The 19,086-nt window shown below is 42.3% G+C and overlaps 1 protein-coding gene across 1 annotated transcript in view; it reads right to left on the reverse strand.

The window, feature by feature from the left end:
* Window positions 1-18,575, reverse strand: part of SLC9A7 (solute carrier family 9 member A7) — a 145,405-nt gene extending 126,830 nt beyond the window's left edge. Inside the window, exon 1 of the mRNA XM_068532887.1 lies at window positions 18,248-18,575. Coding sequence (XP_068388988.1) covers window positions 18,248-18,575 — 328 coding nt within the window. The remainder of the gene's footprint in view (window positions 1-18,247) is intronic.
* Window positions 18,576-19,086: the final 511 nt, after the last annotated feature.

Below are 19,086 nucleotides of genomic sequence, written 5' to 3' on the forward strand. Positions count from 1 at the left end.
CTGCATGCTTTGCTGTCTGTGTGTGAAACTGAATAACAGGTGGGCAGTGAGCATGGACAGACTTTGAAAGACTGGTCACTCATCTTGATGTCCATTTGTTATTTATGTAATACAAAGAGCTAGCAGGAAAGTCTGAACTTTGTGCAGTTACTCACAGTTAATATACCATGGTACCAGAAATTTGAACTGTGTTGTTAGGGGACTGATGTTATTTAACTAAACCATGGTAACTGAAATTCATACATATCAGACTGATGCAAAGTGAGGACTACCTATGTTTTGGGTGGGTAGGACTTCTACCTTGCTTCTAACCAAAAGAATATGGCAAAGGTGATGGGATATCATTCCTGCAATTACGTTACATTATATGAAAAAGGTGAAATGATTTTTCAGATAAAATTCAAGTCCTTAATCTTCCTTGTTATGAAGTCTACTTTATTTGAAATTAACATAGCTACTTCAGCTTTCTTTTGTTTAGCATTTGCATGGTGTATCTTTATCCTTCCTTTTACTTTGAATCTATGTCTTTATATTTAAAGTGGGTTTCAGGACTTCCCTAGTGGTCCAGTGGGTAAGACTCCAAGCTCCCAATGCAGGGGGAGCCTGGGTTTGATCCCTAGTCGGGGAACTAGATCCTGCATGCATGCAGCAACTAAGGAGTCGCATGCTGCAACTAAAAAAAGATCCCGCACACCACAACAGAGATCCTGAGTGCCGCAACTAAGACCCTGTGCAGCCAAAATTAATTAATTAATTAATTAAAGTGGGTTTCTTGTAACATGCATACATGTTATGTCTTTTTTTTTTTAATCCAATCTGACAATCTCTTTTAGACTCTTCACATTTTCACATTTAAAGTGATTACTGATATGGTGGGGTTAAAATCTATCTTGTTAGCTGTTTTTTATTTGTTCCGTTTGTTCTTCATTTTTTTTTTCCCTGTCTTTCTGCTTTCTCTAGGTCTTATTTAGTATTTTTTTATGATTCCATTTTATCAGTTCTATTGCTATGTTTACTTAATGCTTGTTAGCTTGGTAGTGGGGAGGTGGGAGATGGGGGCAGTCTCTTCTGTTCCGGTCAATCATCAATATTAGATAGGTACTGTGGCCCCAGGTCTTGGGGTTGTGGCCTCCATAAGCATGTGATCCTCTTCCAAGCAAAATTCCGTGCCCAGAATTATGGTATTCCTTTCCTTCCCTAAGAGTAGAGCTTCTTTGCTTTTCCTGTTCTCCTTTCCCAGCTGCAGTGGGTTTCCACCAGTTTTTGCTCCCCTTCTTCCTGCAGATTAAGACTTTTGTTCCTTTGGGAGATGACGAGACATGTCTGGGCAGATTTTGGCAGTGGCTGTTGTTCTGCTATCCTAGCCAGCACATGGGAGACACTTTCTCAGGAGTCTCCCTGATCTTCCCTGTGAGCACCTGGTGGGGATCCTGAAGGAAAAGTCTACAAGACAGAACCTTCTATACCTATGGCCCCCAACCTTTAGTAATTCCTTAACAATTTAATCTTATTGGCTTATATGACATTGGCAGTGCCTATCCCAGGTAAGCAAATGCTCATGTGTTATTTCTCCCTGCAGTGGCACCTGCATCTCTCCTGATTTGGGGTTAGGTGTAAGCCCGGAAACCTTAGTTTTCCATTGGGTTCAAGAAAAGTCATTAATTTGCAATTTGTCCCTCTTTCTTCTTGTTCTAAGGATGGGGACTCTACAGTCCACATCTCTGAGCTGAAACCAGAAGGCTGTTGATTAGTTTTTCAAGTGTAGTTATATCTTATATGCAGCCTTTTCCCACAAAGTCTAGATATTTAAAATATTAAAAGACTGTGTCAAGCAAAGTATAATGTACTAACAATTCGCTGAACATTTTGTTAATCCAGCAAACAGACTGGATATTCTTATAGTGTTAATACCTAATCAAGGATTCTGATCAGTTTGAAATAACTGATATTCTTGCCTGGGTTGCAATAATTTCCATTAAAAAAAGAACTTATTGGGAATTCCCTGGTAGTTCAGTGGTTAGGACTTGCCACTTTCACTGCCGTGGCCCAGGTTCAATCCCTGGTCAGGGAACTAAGATCCTGCAAGCCGCGTGGCACGGCCAAATAAAAAATAAAAATAAAATAAAAATAAAAAGGGTCCTCCCGTCTCTCCTCATATCTACCACCACTTCCTCTCCCTAAATAATATATAATAACTCAATCAAACAGCATCAGTAGATAAGCTTAAAAAATAGCTGATGTGGGGTTTGTTAATGCATAAACTTGACATTTCAAATGTGAACAACTGTTCATCATAATTACCTCATCTCATCCTTTAAGCAGATATTATCATAGCAAATGTAGCTTGTGCCTCAACACCTAGCTTCCTTTCCGCCAGACTGCTGATAGGAATACTGGCTCTTTTGACCCTGACCATGCAGCTTTCCTCCTCCCTTCTGGACCATATCTAGGTATTGGACATACTGCATATCAGAATGGGCATTCGATTTGAGGAAGGACCTTCACACCAGTCCTGGGCTGATGTGCCCTCAGATCCACTTTCTGCCCTTTGCTGCTCTGCTATGTGTTGCAGGGGGTGGGAAAAGAGGGGGGACTCCTGTAAACTACTTTTCCAGGCCCCCTTGCAAGTGGCTTCCAGTTAAATTAATCCAATGGGTGGCACTGATAAGAGACTAGAGGGTGAGAGGAAAGAAGTCAGGGTATCTCAGGTGACCTCACTCCCGGGCTCTGGTAACACCACCTTCTCCCTATGCCCACCCCAGGGGTGACAGTGGCTTCCTGCTGTTCCTTATCTCTAGGTCGCTTCAATGCACGCTGGTTGGCTTCTCAGCTCTTCCAATGCCTTGGTTCACAGTTGTCTCCTACTGCACTACTTGCCTCTTTTTTCCTGAGTGGACTGGGATTGGGACTTCATCTGCCACATCAGAGCTTCACTCTTTACCAGATTTCCCCACAATGAATAAAAATCACTACTGTAAAGAAAAAAAATATGTTGCCTGCCATTCCAGTTCTGCAAGGATCAAGCCATTAGCCACTGCAGTCACCCAGCAGTTCATACATATTCTAGCTCCTCCATTACCTCTTAGGAGCAGTTCCTCAGAGCTATCTGAGAGGCTGTCTCTCAGGCTAAGGTCCCCGAATAAAACTTAACTCACAACTTTCACGTCGTGCATTTTTCTTTCAGGCGACACTACGGTATCACCATCTTGTCTGTGTCTCTCTCCAGTGCCATCATAAACACTCTGCACAACACCGCCATTGAAAAGAGACAATTCTCTCATTCATGTCACTGAAGAGAATCACTCTGGCCCATTCATAGCCTACTCTGTTAATGAATGCAATTGTTTCCTTCCCCAGTTCTCTCAACAGCAAAAATGTACAGTAGCCAACAGATTCCTAGACTAGAATAAGATCATCCACGGTAGGCTTGTTTTAAATGTGTGTCCATGTGTATATAAAAATGCATAACTGCATAAAAACACAGACACACACATGAAGTCCACAGTTCAAGAAAAATAAAACAAAAAGAGTCTGTATGGGGGTTACAATGACAAAAAAAAAAAAAGACCAAAACTCCTTCATGGAATTAAGGCTTCCACTTCCAGACAAGAAAGAGAAAGAGGGACTGGAATTATCTTCATGCCTGAAACAAAAACAAACATAAATACATGAAATAATGGTTTTCAAGACACTGGACATCAGGCAATGAAGAAGAGTGAACCCTGAGAGAGGGGGGGAAATGAGGTAAGCCCTTGATTGCTCCAGCTTACTGCCTTAAGAGCGTTTCCAAGCCACAAAATAGGGACGGGAAACAGAGACAAAGTCTAGCCAACTCCTGAAACTGACAAAGCTGGGATTCTGGATACAAAGCAGCTAAAGTTCCTAGGACTGAGCACCAGAAAGGAGACCTAAACAGAGAAAGAATCCTGGAGATCCAGAAGGGGTCTCTACCTCAGGTATTCAGAAGAGATCAACATATGCATATGAGGGGAAAGAATAACCTGAAAGGATTATGGATACAGGGTTTCTTTGGGGGGGGGGAGTGATAAAAATGCCCTAAAATTGTGGTGAATAATTGATAGATCTACATAGGAAATCATTAAGAATATAGAAGATTTGAACTAAAACAATTTTGTAAAAGAATAAAATTGGAGGACTCACACTACCCAATTTTAAGATGCACTACAAAGCTGCAGCAAGCAAGACAGTATGGAACTGGCACAAAGCTAGACACAGATATCAGTGGAACACAGGAGAAGGTCCAGAAAAACATCCATACAGATATGGGCAATTGAGGGAATTCCCTGGCGGTCCAGTGGTTAGAACTCTGCACTTTCACTACCAAGGGCCCGGGTTCAATCCCTGGTCAGGGAACTAAGATCTTGCAAGCTGCGTGGCGTGGCCAAAAAAAAAAAAATATATATATATATATATATGTGTGTGTGTGTGTGTGTGTGTGTATATATATATGTATTTCATATTACATATCCAACAAAAAACTTGATTCCAGAATATATAAAAAAACTCTCAAAATTCAAAGAAAACAATACAATTAGAAAATGGGCAAAAGACTTGAACAGTCACTTGACCAAAAAGAATACGTGAATGGCAAATAAGCAGATGAAAAGATGTTCAGCATCAGGGAAATGCAAATTAAAACCACGATGAGATACCACTACACATTTATTAGAATGGCTAAAATTAAAAATACTAACAATACTAAGTGCTGAAGAGAATGTGGAGCAACTGGAACGCTTACACATTGCTAGTTGGAATGTACAGCTACTCTAGAAAACAGTTTGGCAGTTTCCTTATAAAGTTAAACATATGCTTACCCTATGACCCATCAATCCCACTCCTGGGTATTTACCATAGAAAAATGGAAACTTACATTCACACAAAAACCTGTATGCTAATATTTACAGTAGCTCTATTCATACTCACAAAAAAACTGTAAACAACCTAAATGTCCCTCAACTTGCAAACAAATAAACTATGGTATATCCATAAAATGGAGGCAATAAAAATGAACTAATTATAGACACATGCAACAACATGGATAAATCTCAAAGGCCTTATGCTGAGTAAAAAAGCTAATCCCAAAAGGTTACATACTGAAAGATTCCATTTATGTTGACATTTGAAAAGACAAAACAATAGTGATGGAGAACAGATCAGTGGTTGTCAGAGTAGGGTGGTAACATGGGTTTTTTAGGGTGAAGGAACTAATATTCACCTCAGTTGTGGTGATGGTTACACATATCTATATATATTGTAAAATTCATAAAACTGTATGCCAAAAGTCAATATTACTTATGATAATTTTTAAAATAAAATTAATAAATCTAAAAAAGTAATGATTTTAAAAATAAAAGTGGGACTTCCCTGGCGGTCCAGTGATTAAGACTCCACGCTTCCAGTGCAGGGGGCACGGGTTTGATTCCTGGTCGGGAAACTAAGATCCTGCATGCCATGAGGCGCGGCCAAAAAAAAAAAAAAGTGTCTTGAAACCAAAGAACCCTCAGGAACACAAAAAGCTAACAGTCAATTGATAACACAGGGAAAGGTTAACATAATAGGCCTGATGTTGCTATTTCTAGGAGGCCCTGCTTGTATGATTGATCCGTGCAATAGCTCCTGGGAACTTGGCCAGGATAAAATATCCCCTATGCTACTAATTGATAAGGTTGTTTTATGTGCCTGGAATGCTGAATATGGCCATACCAGTCTTGCTAGATAGTTTCTGCAAATGTAATTCATAGAGAACACCTGCTTTCTTCTGGGAATCAGAAATTTCAGTAACAGTACCTAATCAGTCCCCAATTAAAAGAAAAAAAACTCCGAGTCTTGAGCAAGCTTCCCTAGGCAGAAACACTGTGCAGGCACTGCTGTATTTAATTGCTGGAGGAAGCAGCTTGTTCTGTGAAACCCCACCCCTTTGGAAGCCCACATCTAGACTCTTCCAGACTCCACCCATTATGTCTTTTTCCCTTGCTGATCCTGCTGTGTATCCTTTCACTGTAACAAACCATAGCTGTGACTACAAATGTCTCTAAATCCCATGAGTCTTTCTAGCAAATCACCAAATGTGTGGGTGATCGTCAAATGCCCAAAACAGTTCCAAAATATAAGTGGTACTTTAAATCTTAACCCTTTCCTCAAACCCTTTTTTTGGACCTGTACTGCCTACTCTTTAGCCTCTCCTAGAATCCCAAGCAGTGCCATATGCATTGTAGTCTTGAACATCTGCATTAGGCCCTTGAAAGAGCCTCATATGTGACACCCGAGTTCCAAGTGGAACTCAGAGCCTGGTGTAAATGTTACAATTAGGTTCAGCAGCAAACAACAAAGACCCATTTCTCTCTCACTTACAAGGAGTCCAAAAGTATGTAGTCCAAGCCTGGCACGGCAGCTCTATGCTATCAGAGACCTCAGCTCCATCTAACTGTATTGCCAGAAATGCCTTCCATTCCCAAGGTTACCTCTTGATCCAACATGGCTGCTGGAGATCTAGCCATAACATCCACATTCAAGATGACAGAAGGCATGGCAGAAGAAGGGCATGCTCCCTTCCTTTTAAGGATACTTTGCACTAATCCCACACAACACTTCTTCTAGTCTTTAAGCCAGAACTTGGTCATATGACCATACCTAACTGCAAGAGAGGTAAGGAAATGCAGTGTTTTCATTGCACAGAAATATGCTGAGCTAAAAATCAGGGTTCCATTAGAAAGATGAAAGGGAGAATGGATATTGGGAGGTAACTGGAGTCTCTGCTACACCTACTTAGTTCTACACTCAACACAAAGTAATCTCTGAATCAACTGTTTTAATACCCCAAGATAATTTGAGGTCAGTGTGTCTTTACCTAAAATGTGTTACAGAGGTAGATATGGAGAAGAGTGATAAGGAAAGATTTGTTGAGTATAAACCTAAACTGCTACTTCTTTCTTCTGCCTGCTTAAATATACTGTTGAGCCCCTCAGGAGGAAATGAACACATTCCTAGAAAGACACAAACTATCAAAACTGACTCAAAAAGAAATAGAAAATCTGAATAGATCTATAACAAGGAGATTGAATCAATAATCAAAAACCTCCCAAAAAAGAAAAGCTCAGAACCACATGGCTTCACTGTTGAATTCTACCAAACATTTAAAGAAAAACTAACACTAATCCTTCTCAAACTTCCCAAAAGTTGAAAAAGAGCGAACGTTTCCTGACTCTAGGAGGCCAGCATTACCCTGATACCAAAGCCAGACAAACACATGACAAGAACAGAAAACTATAGACATAGATGCAAAAATCCTCAACAAAATACTAGCAAACAGAATTCAGCAGCATATTAAAAGAATTATACACCATGACCCAATGTAATTTATCCCAGGAATGCAAAGGTGGCTCAATATATGAAAGTCAATCAATGTAATATACCACATTAATAGAATGAAGAGAAAAACCCACATCATCACCTCAATTCATGCAGAAAAAGCATTTGCAAATCTAACACCTTTTCATTATAAAACACCCAATAAACTAGAAATAAAAAGGAACTTTCAATATGATAAAGGTCATATGTGAAAAACAACACATCTAACATCATACTCAATGACGAAAGACTGAAACCTTTTCCCCTAAAATCAAGAACAAGACCAAGATGCCTGCTTTCACCACTTCTATTCAACGTAGTACTGGATGTTCTGACCAGAGCAATTAGGCGAGAAAGGGAAATAAAAGGCATCCAAACTGGAAAGGAAGAAGTAAAACTATCTCCACTGGCAGATGACATGATCTTACACACATAAAACCCTAAAGAATACACACACACACACACACACATACACACGCTGTTAGAGATAATAAACAAATTCAACAAAGCTGCAGGATATAAAATCAATACCAAAAAAAAAAATCAGTCATACTTCTATATATTAGTAATGAACAATCCAAAAAGGAAATTAAGAAAACAGCACCATATACAAAAATTAACTAAAAACAGATCAAAGATCTAAATTTAAAAGCTAAAACAGGGAATTCCCTGGCGGTCCAGTGGTTAGGGCTCGGCGCTTTCACTGCCAGGGCCGGGTTTGATCCCTGGTCAGTGAACTAAGATCTTGTAAGCCGCGTGGTGTGGCCAAATAAATAAATAAATAAATAAATAAAAGCTAAAACTATAAAACTCTTGGAAGAAAATATAGGAGGAAAGCTTCATGGCATTGGATTTTACAATGAATACGATACCAAAAGCACAAGGAACAAAAGAAAAAATAGATAAACTGAACTTCATCAAAATTAAAACTTTTGCACATCAAAGGACACTATCATAGAGTGAAAAGGCAACCCAATGAATAGGAGAAAATATTTGCAAATCATATATCTGATAAGAGAATAATATCCAGAATATGTAGAGAACTACAACTCAACAACAAAAAAATAACCAAATTTTTAAAATAGACAGAGGCTTGAATGAACATTTCTCCAAAGAAGATATACAAATGGCCAACGAGCACATGAAAAGATGGTCAACATCATTAGTCCTTAGGGAAGCATCAATCAAACCCATAATAAACTACCACTTCACAACTACTAGGGTGACTATTTAAAAAAAAACAGAAAATAAGTAGGAAAGGATGTGGCGATATTGGAACCCTTGTGCATTGTGGTGGGAATGTAAAACACTGCAGCCACTTTGGAAAACAGTTCAGTGGTTCCTCAAAAATTTAAACACAGACTTACCCTACGACCCAGGAATTCCACTTCTAGGTATATACTCAAAAGAATTGAAAATAGAAACTCAAACAGACACTTGTATGCAAATGTTCATAGCAGTATTATACCACCAATAGCCAAAAGGTGGAAACAACCCAAGTGTCCCTGAACTGATGGATGGATACACAAAATGTAGCATATATATACAATGGGATACTATTCAGCCACAGAAAGGAATGAAGTTCATGTACCTGCTACAACATGGATGAACCTTGAAAATATTATTTTAAGTGAAACAGATCAAATATTGTATGAATACACTTATATGAAATCTCTAGAACAGGCAAATTCATAGTGACAGAAAGTAGATTAAAGGTTATCAGGGGCTAGGGTGAGGGAGGAATGGGGCATTGTTACTTAATGAGTACAAGGTTTCTATTTGGGGTGATGAAAAAATTTTGGAAATAGTGGTGATGGTCACACAATTTTATGAATGTTATTAATGCTAGTGAATTATACAGTTAAAATAATTTAAATGACATTTTATGTTATATATATTTCACCACAATAAAAAAAGAAAGAAAAACCCACCATGTGGCTTATTAGCTAAATATACAATTTTCTGCAAACACATACTCACCTATCCCTTCATTCTCCTTTCTTAAACAGTTCGCTGTGATTCAAGCAGATGTTTTCACAAACAAAGGTTTCCTTCTCAGAAACTTCACTCTCAGTGTGAATCCGGGGCACAACAACTTGAAGGAAGGACCTTTAATGCTAAGCAGTATTACAGCATCTTATTGTTTGTTAGACAAAGTAGAATCCATTAAACAAATATTCCCATAGCACCTACTATGGGTTAGGCACTGTTCTAGGGGCAGAGACAGAGCAAACAAAAGAGACATTCCTGCCTGCACCAGGCTTCTTTCTCATGTATTGTGTTTTGGAAAATCTCTCCAGGAGACTATGATAAGCCTGTGACAACTAGCACAGTAAGAGCAGAGAGACCCGAGCGCTTGACAGACCCAGTTCTACCCGCTTCCCCACCTCTGTGATAGCGATGTCTAGAGATGAGAAAACTTTTAAGCAACTGCTCCCACCTGAGAAGGGCTAGTGCAGCCACTCTGATCATCACTTGACTACATTCCTCCATAACACTGGGAGCCTTCTGTCATACTGTCTTAGTTTGGGCTGCTATAACAAAGTACCATAGACTGTGCAGCCTATAAACCAGAGAAATTTATTTCTCCCAGTTCTGGAGGCTGAAGTCCAAGATCAGGGTACCAGTATGTTCGGGTTCTGGTGAGAGTCCTCTTCTGGGTTGTACACTGACGACTTCCTGTTGTATCCTCACATGGTGGAGAGTTCTCTGGGGCCTCTTTTTAAGGGCACTAATCCCATTCATGAGGGCTCCACTTTCATGACCTAATTATTTCCCAAAGGCCAAATGTCCCAATACCATCATCACCCCGGGAGTTAGGACTTCAACATATGATTTTTGAGAGGCCACAAATGTTCAGTCCATAACACATATCAATGGAGTAACACCTGGAATGTGGCCTTTGGGGTACAAATGAGCAGGTATCCTGGCTTTACTTGGATTCAAGGGCCCCAGAGAGATCTAGCATAGGAAAATTGATTCTTCCAAACTGGCCAGCCTCACCCCTTGCAGCTGTACACTGGAGTTTGGAGACAAAGCCCCAGCTAATAATAAAGGGTCACTTTGCTTTGTTTTATACTCTGGGCATGGATTTCCCTCAAAGACCTCCTGGAACCAGGTAATCAGGGCACGATTCAGGTTCTGCTCTATCCTGGCTAAACACATCCTCAACCTATTGATCTCATCCTTTAATAGATCCCCATTTACCAATCTCAAACATGTGACTCTGAACAAATGAGGTACTAAGCCTAACTTTCAATTTCTTCATCTCGCAGAATGGGGCCAATAATACAGTCTTCATACATTTGATGTGAAGGTTAAATGGCTTAAAGTATGCAAAATACTTAATACGGTGCTTGACTATTATAGCAGGTGCTCAATAAACAGTTGCTATTTCTTTCCTGCATTTATTTAATTATAAGCAACATCGTGAATGTATTTAAAGGGTGAAAATTTAAATATTCTATAGCAGTGAGTTTCAAACTTCAGTATTTAAAAGAAAAAAACCTTGGTAGTGTATTGAATCACAGATTTCTGGGCCCCACTGAGACATTCTCAGTCAGTCTGGGGCCAGACATGCTATTTTTAACAAGCTCCCAGGTAATGCTGATAGGTCTATTGAAACAACTTCATAAACTCAAGATGAATGCCCTCTTCAAACTGGATCACTTAAAATACAAAATTTAGTTTATCAACAGCTGACAACAACAAGAAATATGCATGCAAATCCTACTACTTCTCTTTTCTGGATTATGTATTACAAAGTACTCATCAAATACTTCATCAGAGATTGGCTAGCTGCTTTCCAAACCTGTCCCTCTTACTCCAATTAGACGATATTTCCCTGCCTCCCTTCCAGTTAGATGTGGCCTCATGACCAAATTCTGTCCAACAGAAGCAGCAAAGCAATGTGCAACACTTCCAGGCTTAGTGTGTAAGGCTTCCCCATATGATCTTCTTTTTCTTGCCTCATTCGTTGGCTGGAGGGAGAGGATTCCAAAGCCCCAAGGGATGGGGAAGCCACAAGATGGAAGACACCTGGTCCCTGAATCACCACATGGAGAGCCACCTGCCAGACCCTTGCACTGGCCCATTACATAGGTAAAAAATGAACTCTTCTCTGGTTAGGCCACAGAAATTTGGGGTTGGTCTATTATAACAGCTAGCATTACCCTAATACAAATATCCACAATGATTAAGAGAGGGAGCATGATTTAACCAAAAGAGAAAAGTCTCCTAACATATACTCTCTTCTAAGTGGAACAGAGGCAGTTTTTCAAAAGACAAGTGAACCTAAAAATCAAACCAAAAAACTGAAATGAAAAAGAAGTTACTGATTCTTAAGTCATGTAAGCCTAACATCATCTCATGCAACCTAAAGTCAGTGTTACACGATGTCAGAAAGAGTTTAATGAGAGTAACAGATGGGTTGTAGACAGCCTCACCTGTACAACATTTTAAACAGGACAGTTAACAAAGTTACCAGCTAAGAAGTTACAGGGAGGTTAACATCTCCCCCAATCTTCTATTGTAATGAAAATTTCAAAACGTAAAAAAAGTTGAAAGAATATATAAAGCACACCTTTTCATCCACCACCTAGATTTAACAATTGCTAGTATTTTGCCATATTTTTTCCTCTATGTATGTGGTGAATTTTTTTCGACTGAACTCTTTGAAAGTTGCATACATTAGGACTCATACACTTCACCCCTAAATACTTCAGCCTACATCTCCAAATAAGTACATTCTCCTATATAAATAACCTCAGTTATCACACCTAAGAAAATAACAGTAATTTCCTAATATCATCTAATACCAAGTCCACATTCAAATATCCCCAACTGTCCCCAACACATTTTTATAGCTCATTTTCATAAACCAGGAGCCAATCAACTGTCCTGTGCTACATTTGGTTATGTCTCTTTGGTCTCCATTAACTCAGAACACTGTCTTAGTCTGCTCAGGCTGCTAGAACAAAATACCATAGACTGGGTGGTTTAAACAGCATTTATTTCTCACAGTTCTGGAGGCTGGGAAGTCCAAGATCAAGGTGCTGGCAGATTCGGTGTCTGGTTAGGATGCTCTTCCTGGCTTGTGGGTTGCTGCCTTCTTGCTGTATCCTCACATGGTAGAAGAGAGAGGGCACTGATCCCATCATGGAGACTCCACCCTCATGACCCCATCTAAACCTCATCTCCTCCCAAAGGCCCCACTTTCAAAGACCATCACGTTGGGGATTGGGACTTCAACATATGAATCTTGAGAGGACACAATTCAGTCACTTATCTTGCCTTTCTGTTTCCCTTGACATAGACTTTTTGAAGAAACCAAGACCAACTGTCTTGTAGACTGTCCCATATTTTGGATATGCCCGTTTTCACACGGTATTTTATAACTTATTTCTCTAGCCCCTATATTTCCTATAAACTGGAATATGTGCCTAAACCTTGATTAGATTCACATGAAACATTTTGAGGACGAATACTACATAGGTAAAGCTGTATGCTTCCTCTTGCAACACATCAGGAGGCACATAATACCAGATAGTTCCACAAGGACCAAGGATAAATTTGATGACTTGAGTATAAGATGGTGACTGCCAGACCTCTCCACTGTAAAGGTACCTTCTTTCCTTTGTGATAGGTAAGTAATCTGTGGGGTGATACTCAGCACCACGCAAGTACCATGTTCCCCAACAACCCCTCACCTATGGCTCTGGAATTCACTGAAAATCCTTGTCTAAATCAACTGTCCTTGGGGGCTGTGAAATGGTGATTTCTAATTACATCATTCCAAAAAGGTTCTAAGAAATGCTTTCAGGAAATGTCATTTTTCTAATTTTAAGACACATTTTACTTCCATTTCTAACTTTTAAATAACTAACGTTACCGAACCACACAACTTATAATCTATTTCTAATGCATTTTTGCTACAGAAAAAGGTGTTTGCTTTATTTTTTTAATTTTTATTTTATACTGGAGTATAGTTGATTAACAATGTTGTGTTAGTTTCGGGTGTACAGCAAAGTGATTCAGTTATACATATACATGTATCTATTCTTTGTTTGCTTTATTTTTAAACGTTTCAATTGCAAAAGTAATGTGTCAGTGTTATAGAAATTTCAGGCCATTCAGAAGAGTACAAAAGGAAAAGTAACATCTCCCCTCTCTCCCTCTCAACAACAGGTCCCACTGTCAAAGGATAACCACTGCTAAGTTTGTGCATCCTTCCCGAGCACACATATCATATATAAATGTATATGCATCATGTTTATGTATATACATCATACGACTTTCAAAAAATAAATGAGATACTATACACACTGCTCTGTGCCTTGTTTTTTCCCACAACACTATGTGTGGGCAGCTGCCCTAAAAGGACATCTCAAAACACCTCTTTTTCCCAGCTGCATAGTATTCCTTAGTGGGAATGTGCTGTAGTTTAACCAGTTCCTTCTTAATGAGTATTGCAACTTGTTTCTGCTGCAACAAATATTGCCATCTATATAACGTAACATACTAGTGCATGTATTGCTGAAAAATAAAGTCCAAGAATGGAGACTGCTGGATCAAAAAGTAGAATAGCTACCCTGTAAATTGTTTTCTAAGTATTAACAAATAGCCCACCAAAAATTACGATTCTCATCACTCCCACTAACTGTATCCTAATGCATTTTAAAATTACAGCAGGTCTCTGCTCAAGTAGCAATGCTGGCCAAAGAATCACAAATCTAAATTGCAAATGAGAACTAATATTTACCAAGTAAGTACCAGACACTGCACTTGACCTTTACAATATCACAATAATACAAAAATTCTGTGAGGTGAGTGGCACTGTCTCCATTTTTGAAAAGAGGAATCTAAGGCTCAGAGAGTTTGCCCAATGTTACACAGCTTTATAAGTAACAGGGCCAACATTTGAACCCAGGGGATCTGGTACCAAACAGAGACTATACAGAGCTTCCCCCAACTAGGGCCAAAGTGAAGGGCTCTTACAAATAAATAAATAAATAAGGGCTCCGGATTAACCAGGAAGAGGGTGGTTCTGAAATGTTTGCTCACAGGCTCAAATGTTAATTTCATGCTACTGCAAAAAGCCATATTTCCTCTTTCAGATTTTGGCTTTGAACCCACCCTCAGCCTGTGCTTAGGAATCCAGCTTCAACAAAACAACAATGAGCCCACGGCCCACAGAACCTGGAGGGGCTAACCAACATGTACTTGGAAAGTTGGCGGGCGTGCAGGAGGGGGAAGCCAGAAGCAGGTGGTGGGCTAGCATGGCAAAGTTAGATATTCTGGCCCCTTTTATCAGTTGTCACAAAAACATTATGGGGGAAGTGGAACCACTGTACACACGAGAGAGAACCACAATTAACTGACACAGTCTGTTTATGACACCTTTGCCTGCCTCAAACACTCGCTGTTTCTGCTGCACAGACATGCGGGGCTCGGTAACTTCAGGATGGCACTTAATCACGTACCGAGCCAGACAGCTGGGAGCTCCCTGCCCTGACAAAACAGGTTAGACTGGTGCCAGGCAAGCACCTTACCCACTGCCCTGCAGCTCCCATCGCAGGCTCTGGGGGGCTGCCTTCAACGTCCCTGGAGAGTCTAGTCTTTGGTCACCTTCCCTTGTAGCTGCCTGGACCAGTGGCCAAGGAGGAGGAGTGCTTCTAACTGTCCCTTGGAGAGTAGGAGAATTCCTTTCAATTTAAATGCTAAGCATTCACAGCGTGTCTCTTATTGTCCTTAGGTCCTTTGGGATCTATCTGTACACACCGCTCCTAAAGTAACATCAACTCTTTTGGGGGGATAGTGGGATAAAAGGAGCGAGGAAGAGGAGGGAAAATCTCTTCCCCTTTCCCTGTTTTGTCTCCCTTCCAAAGAGAGGGTTCCAAAAGTTTCATGGGTACAGTCAACAACTGGAAGATCACAGAAAACTGATAACAATGTGATTTGAATAGGGAGAAGCGGGCATCAAACTGGACGATTTGAGGAGCATCTTAAAATGCCACAACAATGCCACAGAATGGAGGCATGGACATGCTATTAGGTGATTGCACTTCCAAAGTTAAAAAGAAAGCACAAAAGGGTCTAAAGTGATGTCTCCCTCCCACCCCTACGTCCCACCCACCTAGTTGCTCCCCAACAAGGAAACCAATGGTACTAGTCTATTGCATGGCCTTCCAGAGATATTTTACAACTACACCAGCAAATACATATATTATCACATTTTAATATATTACTATATATTAATACATTGTGTCATATATATGTATATATCACAACTTATTTTAAATATTAAAGCCTTCCCTCTCAAAGTACCACTTAAATATTTTTAAAGTGGCAGGAATTAGATTTTTTTAAATTTCAAAGTAAGGAGTTGAAATTCACAGCTGAATTCTTTTCACTCATGAAAACTTACCAACATTTAAAAGTTAAATTGGTTACCTCCATAAATTAAGTTGGGCACCCAGCACACAGCAGATACTTAACAAATGTTTCCTTAGATCTTTTTGTCCTTTATTACTCAGAGGCAACAGGACAGTTACTCATTTCCTCTATTGATATCGAGAAATGAAATCTGATTTCTTACTATTAAGAAAGAGAGGTCCTGAAATCTGTACTGCATTCACATAAGTATTCGAAGATTTTCATACCGAATTTTAATCAGAATCCCTATCCCAATAGTCTAAGTATATATTGGCTAGTTAGCTTATCAAATGACATCAGAATTCAGATTTGGGGGCGGGGGGCACTTGAAACAGAAGACTAAATATCCCTGAGAAAAAGAGAAATATTTTCTCTCAATTATAGGCTACCCACATCAAAATATTAATATTTGGCAGAACCTAGGACATCTCACTCTGACAAACAAATTTCTTAATGCATTTCAAAGTAAGATTAAAAAACCCAAAGACACAGAACAAAATTACAGAGAATGCTATGGGAGGATGTGGCGTTTTCTGAGCACCATCAATTAAACCAGATTTCCGCAAGACAAAATGAAACAGTACACTGGTAGCACAATCCCAATGACTAAAAGATTGAGATGAGTTTAAAAAGTACATATCCACAAAGGAAAATTCCACTGTTGTTTTCAAGCCGTAAGATAAAGGTGACTGAGCTGCTAAGAACATGGAGTACTCAGAAAATCCATTTTTAAATCCCATTTCCATGCACTTGAGCATGTATTTATGAGCCTGTCAAATCTACCTTCTAAAAGTATTTCACACTGTACTTTAATGAATTGGATCTAAGGGCTATAAAATAAAAATATTTTCATGGCTATCTATATACATATAAAGGCAATGTTCATTTGCGCTATGGCAGAGTCAATCGCCTGAAATGACAACATGCTTCAACTCCCCACTCTGCTACCTGCTCAGGAAACCTTCGACCTTACCTGCAGCCTGGGCATCAGTCATCACCGACTGACACGAACCACAAAGCTAAAGAATGGCCAGATTTGTGTTCACACCTATAATTTGCAATAACCAAACTCAGTTTTAGATCTGGTCCTGTTTCAATTCAAGACCTGTTTAGGCCACTCCCTCTTTAAAACTAGAGGGCTCCCCGACAGCTCTTCATACCCTTGGTGGCCATGAGCCTGGGCTGTCGACAATCAAGAACCATGAGAAGCAAGGCCCAGGGCCAAGGGTAATTGTCACATTAAAGATTAAGGTGTCTGCTTTCCATTCTCTATCAGGGAACCCTGAATGGAAATTGAGTGGAGAGATCCCTCCAGTATAAGTGATGAAGTCAAATGTTCCCTACTGGGAACAGTCGTGAAGTGGGCTCATCTATTTCACATGAGGATGCCAACGCGGACCTTCACTCCACTGAATTAAATTCAAAAAGAGAATACTTGGTTCCAGTTTGGAGTCATGTCATGGTGGGCGGGGGTGGGGGCGGAAGGGGGGGGCATGGCGGGGGAAGAGGGATGATTCAGATTGTGGCTGACATCCATGTTGTAATGTAAGATTTGTGCCGACCACTGTGCATGTAAAACAACGTGTGCCATTAAATCCAGAAAAGGATGGTGGCATTAGCCCACCTTTCACAACAAAAGAAGGCTGACTCCAGAATTAAAACCACTACTTTTCCTCTTCATACACCCTTAAATGTACCTTCGAAGTCGCGTCCTTCTTACAATCTAAGGAATAGGAAAGCTCCTCTTAGCTTAGAGAAGGCAAGTAACCGGGTGTAACTTCCCACCTGGACATAAGGGTGGGAGGCGTGCCCATCTCCCCGACTAGGCCCGCCATGGCGGTGCACCAGTCTAAGTCCTGGACCACGCTCACCTTTCACAGTGCTTCAAGCTTCGACTTTATTCACAAGAGATCCGGGAACACAGATGTCAGAAGTGGGCGCCCACCCAGGTTGACCATGGACGCGGCGGCATCCACCAAGCCCCATCAGCCGCTACCCAAGCCGAGGAACGCTCAGCCCTCGCCCCACCCTCACGGTGGCCTGCTTCCTGGGGCGGTGCGGTCCCTGGGAGGTCACCCACCTCCCGCCACCGCACACACCCTGTGGAGCTGAACTGGGGCGGGGGACGGGGGCGCGAGAGGGGGCGAAGCTGAGACAGAACCGACCGGACGGAACCAGGCCACCCCGGTGCCTTTCATTTTCCCGGTTCCCCTTGAAGAAACGTCGAAATGGGGTGGAATTCTTTTTCATGGTAATAGGGAGCCCGAAAATGCAGACAGTTGACCTTGGGAACCAAGACCGTCGCAGCGGGAAACGGAAAAGAAACGAAACACGTCGGCAGGTGAAGGGGGAGCACAAGGCGGCGGGGGGGGGGGCGGTGGGGAGCGCAGCAGCCCGGGCGGCCGAGGGGAGTCGGGGACGGTGGGCGCGGGTGCGGGGTGCTCACCGTAGATCATGGCCAGCCCGGTCTCGTGCAGGAAGCGCACCCGGCGGTGCTTGAAGAGCCAGATGGTGAGGATGGTGAGCGTGAGCAGCAGGATGAAGGTGAGCAGGCTCACGCTGTCCTGCCGGTGGCTCTCCTCCGCCTCCTTCTCCGTGGCGAGCTCCTCCATGGCGCTGCTGTCCTCGGCCGCCGCCCCAGAGGAGGAGGCCGAGGCCGCCGCGCGCAGCCCCCGACCCAGCAGCAGCGGGAGCAGCGGCAGCAGCAGCAGCCGCGGTGGCAGCGCCCGAACCACCCGCTCCGGGCCGAGGCGTGCCGCGTCAGCAGGCTCCATGGCCCCAGCGCCGCCCGCGCGCCTCCTGCGCGCTGGGACCGGCAGCCCGCGCCGTCGGCGGCTTCCCGTGGCGCCCCCGACCTGCCCGAGTGGCCGCTGCAGCCGCAGCTCCTCCTCCCGCTCGCGCCGGGGCCGGGGCCGCGCCGGGAGCCGCGCTGGGGGAGGGGCGCGCGCAGTGCGCAGGATCCCCAAGCACCGCCCCCCGCCCGCGCACCTGTCCGGCCCCCGGCCGTGCCGCGCGCGCCCGCCGCGCCGCCTCCCCAGCGGGGTTGCCTGTCGCCCTGCAGCCTGCGGGCGGGGCCGCTGGCCCCTTGCCTTCTGAGCTCCTCGCCCGGTCCCGGCGTACCTGGCCAGGCCGTCTGGGCTCGCGGGGCCACTTCCTGGGCACTCGCCGCCGCGCTTCGTAAACGGGACGCCAGAGGTCGCCCGTGCCTGGCAGGAGCATCCTCTTGGATGTGCGGTCTCGAGTCCTGTGTCTGGGACCACTCGAAATATTTGATCTCCGGCCAGT

This window comes from Eschrichtius robustus, chromosome X (genome assembly GCF_028021215.1).
Source record: "Eschrichtius robustus isolate mEscRob2 chromosome X, mEscRob2.pri, whole genome shotgun sequence".
Classification (NCBI taxonomy): Eukaryota; Metazoa; Chordata; class Mammalia; order Artiodactyla; family Eschrichtiidae; genus Eschrichtius; species Eschrichtius robustus.